General features: G+C 54.3%; 1 protein-coding gene across 1 annotated transcript; it reads right to left on the minus strand.

Annotated features, from left to right (window-relative positions):
- Nucleotides 1-1,839: 1,839 nt before the first annotated feature.
- LOC104370878 (olfactory receptor 14A16) lies at nt 1,840-3,913 on the minus strand. Its single transcript, XM_086630584.1, has 2 exons — nt 3,227-3,913; nt 1,840-2,076 (listed from the first exon to the last, which is right to left on the minus strand). The coding sequence occupies exons 1-2, from the start codon at nt 3,911-3,913 to the stop codon at nt 1,840-1,842; spliced, it is 924 nt and encodes a 307-aa protein (XP_086486710.1).
- Nucleotides 3,914-7,168: the final 3,255 nt, after the last annotated feature.

Here is a 7,168-nt window from a genome sequence, read left to right on the forward strand (position 1 = left end):
GGAAGGGAAAAGAGAGCAGCTCTGGAAGAACAAGTGCTCCCTGGCAGGGCTGCCATGCTGGGACTGTCTTCCCCTCCACCTCTGCACACAGGAACAGTCACGGCATCCAAGAAAACATCTCGGATGAAGGATGTCAAAAAAAAAAAAGTCACTGCAAGGCCCTTTGTTTTGTTTAATCACACAGAGCGCACAGCTCCTCATTTGCACAGCCACTCGGTCAGGGAACAACAGTAAAAAAAACAGAGGTCTGCTGTTATAAATTGAGACCACAATGGATCATTCCAATTAAAATTTTATTAATTATAGCAAGTAGAATATGAGCAAATACAGCGCTGGACGACAGGGGAGTCTGCGCTCCGCCAACTGCCGTACCTCGCATTCAAAACAGTCTCTTTTTATCAGTCCTCCAGTTCCGCAATCGTGTCTTCAGTGGAGTACTCTGCACATGTCCTAGTTGTTGTTAGGGGGTCTTTTTCTGCCTCCTGGTGGTCGTTGAGGCTGAAGGCTTGAAGTCTTCCTCGGTTACCTTTAGATAACCTTTTCCATATATGGTCTTCAATTTGCTGTGTGGTAACTGTTTTGCAAGAGTCTCCAACAAGGAAAGCAGTCTATACATTTTGATAAGCAAAACAATAGTTGGCCCCTCGACCATATATCCTTATATGGGGCTGAATTGCCTAATCTCTGTCAGTTCTTTAGAACATCGTGCAGATAGTTTTAGCTTGCGCAAGCGGTGTCTGGTTGAGTTTGTGTAAGCAATTACGGTTATCTTTTCTTTTGTTGTCTAACCTTTACATTAGGCTTAACATAAATCTTAATAAACAATACCATAGTCCCTAGTTTCTCACATCTGCTAAGGAAGGCAGGAGCCTCCCTCGAAATGGAAAATGTAAACCCCCTCCCTCTGAATTACTAAAATTTTGAAATTAAGGGGCTTTCAGGCAAAGATATGGGAGTAGGAATAACAGTTCTTTACTGGGAAGATTAAAGAGAAGGGAAAACAACAATAACAACAATGACCCAAATGCAATAGTACACAAAAAAGGAAAAAAAAACCCACTGACAGAGTCAGAATACGACCTGCCCCCTTGCTGGTCAGGCTGCTGGCAGCCGTCTGATCCAACGGTGGCTGCGGCCCTCCTGGCACGGCAGCCGTGGCTCCGCAGAAGCCGCGATCCCGCCGAAGGGCGCGGGCCCCCCCGAAGGGCCGGCGGTGCCACAGATGGCCCGGTCTGCCTCCGGGAACCCGGCGGGGAAGAAGAAAGAAACCGCTCCTCTGGGGTGTCAATGCCGGCCAGCCCAGGCCTCCCCGGTCTGGGAGGAAGGCGCGCAGCGACCCTCGAGTGGCTGCTCTGTGCCAACCAGTCCAGCAGCAGCGGGCAGTGCCCGTCTGTCTCCCCCGGTGCCGGCCAGAGCCCGACCCCCGCCGCCGCCACTTTCCCGCGCACGGGTGCCGTCGTGAGGCGCCCCTCCCCTCCCGGCTGGAGCATCTCCCATGGGGCTGATGTTCTGCGAGACTGGCGGTGGATCCTTGATTGCCCATCAAACAGACATAGCTCCTGGAGGGAGTGATCCACGAGTCATGGGCAAGGCATTGATGGCCCATTAACAGAAAACAGTCTGGGAGGAGGAGGAAAGGGAAACATTGTCCCACCTGGTCTCAACAGCTCATGAAGATGGTGATAGAATACATTTGGGCACATCCTACATCGTAACCTAGGACACAACATTGCTACAAGTAAAAAACCACCAATAACAACAAAGAACACAATGACAGGTAGGGCCTCTAATCAGTTATCAGTTACATGCAGAAGAAGATGAGCAGAAGTTTATTTCTTCTTAAAAACAACCAGTCATCAGTTTCCACATGGCATCCTTGAGCTCCTGGTTCCTCATGCTGTAGATGAGGGGGTTCTCTGCTGGAGGCACCACCGAGTACAGAACTGACACCACTAGATTCAGTGATAGGGATGAGATAGAAGGGGGCTTCAGGGAGGCAAAGATGGCAGTGCTGAGGAACAGGGAGACCACGGCCAGGTGAGGGAGGCACATGAAAAAGGCTTTGTGCCGTCCCTGCTCAGAGGGGATTGTGATAGTTTGATGTGTGTGTGGGTGTTCTGGTGGCAAGGGAGGGGATTTGCTCCCTGTGCCACCAGATCTGAGTCCCATCCCCCCCGGGGGGTTGCGCCAAATTGGCGCTTCTGCGAATTGCCCCATTTAAGTTGAGACAAAGGGCCGGGAAAGGGCTTTTTGCTCAGGAGCGAGGAGAGAGCAGGAGGGCGCTGCCCTCGCTCCCGGCTCCCGGCCGGGCGACTGCCAGGGCCCGGGCCGGCGCCATGTGCTCAAGATGGCGCCGGGGGAGCCGCATGGGGGGCTCGGGAAGCGCCCCGCTCCCGGGGTGCCCGCCGGGCCGAGCTCCCCCAGAGAGGATTAAGATCTAAGAGAAAACAACCACAACGACCGGGTCAGCCAAGATGGAGCAGGAGGAGGTGTGCTGGAGCTGAGGTTTCCCTTGCAATCAGTGTGAAGATGGCAGGCGGCCCCCCTGCAGCCAGGGTGTACTCGGCGGGGCAGAGACCCACTCGTGGCCCGTGGAGAAACCCACGTCGGGGAAGAGATGCCTGAGCCCAGGAGAGGTCGTGGAGCAGGGGATGCGCGACCAGGTACTGTTAATAATGGGGCATGGAATGCATGACGAGGTCGTGGAGGCATCTGGAATCCGTGGGACAACCCACGCCGACGGGAGTGGCAGCAGCTCCCTAAGAGGCCGAGACTGGTAAAGCCCGAACTGGTGCGATCCATGGGGAAGGATTGCAATCCTGCAGGCAGGACTTACATTGGAAAAGTTTGGGGACTTTTTTCTTCGTGAGTAGGGGATCCACCAAAGCAAGGGAAAAATGGTGTAAAGACTCCTCCTCCTTTAAGAAAGGAACAGCAGTTAATAACATGGATGAACTGACCTGCACTCCCCCATTCCCTGCGCCACTGGGGGGGAGGTAGAGCCAGGAACAAAAGGAAATAGGGGGTGGGGAGGTGTTGTTTTTAGATCTGGCCTTGTTTTCTCTTTCTCCTCTCAAGTAACCGGTTTCATTCCCTTGTGTCTCTTGTTAGGTAACTGTTAATAAATTGTTTTGTTTTAAGAAGAAATCCTGAGTCATGTTTTGCCAGGGACCATGCTTGGTGGGTGCTCCATCTCGGTTCTTGTCTCGACCCTCAGTCCAAAAACCACGACAGGGATCCTCAGCACAGCCCTGAAGATCTGCACATAGGACACCACAACGAACACAAAACACCCAAATCCTAAACAAACACTAACCACAAGAAGCCCAGGTTCCCTGAGGTAGGAGTGTGAGCAGGAGAGCTTGAGGATGTGGGGGATTTCACAGAAGAACTGGTCCAGGGCATTGCCGTGGCAGAGGGGCAGTGAAAATGTGTTGGCCGTGTGCAGCACAGCATAGAGAAACCCAGTGGCCCAGGCAGCTGCTGCCATGTGGGCACAAGTTCTGCTGCCCAGGAGGGTCCCGTAGTGCAGGGGTTTGCAGATGGCAACGTAGCGGTCATAGGACATGATGGTGTGAAGAAAATACTCTGCTGATATCAAGAAGAGAAAGAAAAACATCTGAGCAGCACATCCTGAGTAGGAGATGTCCCTGGTGTTATAGAGGGAATTGGCCATGGCTTTGGGAACAGTGGTGGAGATGGAGCCCAGGTCAAGGAGAAAGAGGTTGAGGAGGAAGAAGTACATGGGGTTGTGGAGGTGGTGGTCACAGGCTATGGCGGTGATGATGAGGCTGTTTCCCAGGAGAGCAGCCAGGTAGATGCCCAGGAAGAGACAGAAGTGCAAGAGTTGCAGCTCCCGTGCGTCTGTCAATACCAGGAGAAGGAACTCACTGATGGAGTTGTCGTTGGACATTTGTTGGGCATGGAAGATTGTTGAAAGATGTCATGGTTTGGTGTGGGGGGGTGGTTCTGGTGGCAGGAGAGGGGTTTTGCTCCCTGCGACCTCCCCGGTTTTGGAACCGGGTTAGGCTTAGTTCTGGCCACCAGATCAGACTGCCATCCTCCTCGGGGTTGAGCCAATAGGGCGCCTCTGCGAATTGCCCTATTTAAGTCAGGACAAAGGAACCGGAAAAGGTGCTTCGCCCAGCATCGAGCAGAGAAGGGAGGAGGGCACTGCCCCCGCTCCCTGGCTCCCGGCCGGGCAGCTGCCTGCGTCGGGCCGGCGCCGCCCACGGAGAATGGCGGCGGCGGAGCCAGCTGGGGAACTCGGGGGCACCCCACTCCCGGGGTGCCCACTGGGCTGAGTTCACCCGGAGAGGACTGAGATCTGAGAGAAACAGCTGCATCGACAGCAGGTCAGTGAGGATGGAGCGGGAGGAGGTGTGCCGGAGCCGAGTTTCCTCGGCTTGTCCTCTCAAGTAATTGGTTTTTGTTTCCCTTTGTCCTTCTAAGTAATCATTAATAAACTGTTTTGCTTTGAGAAAAGCTCTGCCTGTTTTGCCCAGGACCATTGTTGGTGGGTGCTACCTCTGTTCTTGTCTCAACCCTCAGTCCCTTTGGTGGTTTTTTTTCCTCTCCTCTCTACTTTACTGGAGAAGGAGAGACTGTGTGAGTTTTAGTTGCTGGATCAGCCTAAAACCACGACAAAAGAGAAGACACTGACAATCAGGGCAGACTTTCCTTGAGCCACTCCTGTGCTGTTTCCCAAAAAACCCTCTCAAAAGTCTTCTCTTTCTTTGAGGGAAGTTCCTTGAACTCCTTTTTGTGAGCTCAGGTTTGTGCTGCTGAGTGAGGGCACTTTCTTAGAAAGGGCAGAAATCCTCTTCTTTCACATTGTGCTCAGCGTGAACACTGGTGAGACCTGGGGGACACAAGGTCTCCCTGTGCCCTACTGCAGTCAGGAGAGCTGCTCTGCCTACGAGTGACCTGCTTGTCACCACGCAGGTGCCCTTTGCTTATTATACCTCTCTGTATTGGAGGATGATCTCACTAACAATGTACGGGAAGAAGAAGAGGAAAGTGGACTTCTCTGAGCTCAGAAGAGCCCAGATTTTAAGTCCATTTCTCCAAACTCTCCTCTCTTTCCCTGTGCACCTGAGCAGAGAGTGATGCAGAGGGGTGGCCTGGCTCTCTGTGCCTGGAGCTGTCCCTGCCAGGGCTGTTTCCCTGTCCACAGGTCTCCTCCCTGTCTGTCCGTGCTCACAGACCCCATCCCATCTACTGTGTGTTCAGCTCTGCCCTGCAGACCCCTCCTGCCCAGGGGCATCTGTGGGTGGGCAGGCCCTAAGGAGTAGGTCAGAGAAGCACTGATGCTGCAGGCAGAGGTGATACTGATGCCGTCTGTAGGTAGAGGAGTGGGTGAAGGCACAAAGAAGGCTTCTTCCGGCAGAACTGCTGATCCGTCAGTGTAATGGTTCAGGAGTCTCAGAGACTTATTCAGTCTTGACAGCATCTTCCCCATTTCTCTTAGAAGAAAACAGAGATTACAGACTGTGCAGAGGTCTTCATCTTTAAGGTAGCCCCTGCCCTGACATCGCTCTGGAAATGATGCCTCTTGCATTGTCACAGGGGTTATCTAGAGCTGTGAGCAGAGACCCACACAGCACCCTCTCAACACCAGAAGGACCCTGCCCTGTCAGGGACTGATCCTTCTGCCCACAGTGCCATGGAGAGCTCCCCGGGCAGCTGAGTGCTGACCCTGGCAGGCGGCAGAGTCCCTGCCCCAGCACACAGCCCCCTGGGGTGCAGGGACCTGCTGGGAAGGACAACCCTGGGCACCACTGGCTGCACACCCACCTTCACACCCTGCAGCCGTTCCCGGGTGAGGGAAGCCATCATGTTCTGTCCCTCTGACAGTGCAGCAGGGCAGCCCTGCTCTGGAGCGTGTCCTCCTCCTCCATAGAAGAGAGAGATCCCACAGGCTGTGGGTTGTTCCAGCTTCACACGATCCCTCCCCGAACTGCAGCTGCCCTGCCCCGCACCCAGAGATTCACTGTGTCACAGGCTGTGAACATTTCTCCTCTTCTGAGCTCTCAGCATCTTCTGAGTCCTGACTGCCTTTAACCTCCTTCCACCTCCCCCCCTCCCCTGGGTGCCCGCAGGCAGTGCCCCCAGCCCTGCTCCTGGGCACAGCTGTCTCTCTGCAGCGCTGCCCGCTTGCCAGGAGCTCCCTCCATCCCAGGAGCCCGGCCCAGCTCAGCAGCACAGCACCAGCCCAGCACATTTTAATGACCCCTCTGGTGGGTTTGGTGCTGACTCCAGGACCCTCAGACAGTCAGAGGCAGTTGCAGACGCCTCTCAAGAAGTCCAAGTCAGAGGCAAACTCCAAAGTTTCTTGCAGAGTTAATGGGTCCCCCTGAGGACCATCACTGACAAAGCCTCCCCAGGTGCTGGTTACAGCAGAAAACTGGAGGCAGAGATGACAGGTAGGCAAAGGCAAGGAAAAGGTGGAACAGATCCTGAGGAAACCTGGATGTGTTACCTTGAGCCACAGGTCAGAGTCATGACCCCCAGCCCCTGGGAAGGGAGATCCTGTCCCTCACACAGTGCTCAGGGCTCTTCCTGGGGCACTGTGATGTGGGGATGTGCAATGTCAAGGGCAGGACTATGGGACGACACCTCCCAGGCTCTCAGGTGGGGAAGGGGAGGCAATGAGACCCGGGCACTGTAAGGGCAAGGGGCTTCCTCAGAGGCTTCAGTGCAGAGACAACAGCCACGGTCGAGGGGAGAAAGAGCTCACCTCTGTTGGGGGCTTCTCAGCTTTCTTCATCCCTCTACCATCTCCACCATAGGCTGTCCTACCACACCTTGCTCTCACCTGAGCATCTTTCTTCCTGTATTGGTATCCCCCATCCTCCCTGACTGTTCCTGGAAACACAGAGCCTTGGGCTGATCCAGTCTCCCTCTGAGCGACTTGTTACACCACAGCACTGTCTTTCCAGTGACATTTCTTCTTCCTCATGTCTAGTCTGGACCTCCCCAGCTGCACATTGCATCATTATTTCTTCCTCATGCTGTTTCTTACTACAGAGAAAAGCTTCATCATCTCTGAAACCACCCCTCAGGCACTCTCAGGCTACTCCTATACTTCCTGGAGCCTCCACACTGCTGGGCCAAGGAACTCCAGGTCCCTCAGCCACCCACACAGGTCAGGTGTACTAGGTCCCGA

Source organism: Tauraco erythrolophus, unplaced genomic scaffold (assembly GCF_009769465.1).
Source record: "Tauraco erythrolophus isolate bTauEry1 unplaced genomic scaffold, bTauEry1.pri scaffold_40_arrow_ctg1, whole genome shotgun sequence".
In the NCBI taxonomy this organism is placed as follows: Eukaryota; Metazoa; Chordata; class Aves; order Musophagiformes; family Musophagidae; genus Tauraco; species Tauraco erythrolophus.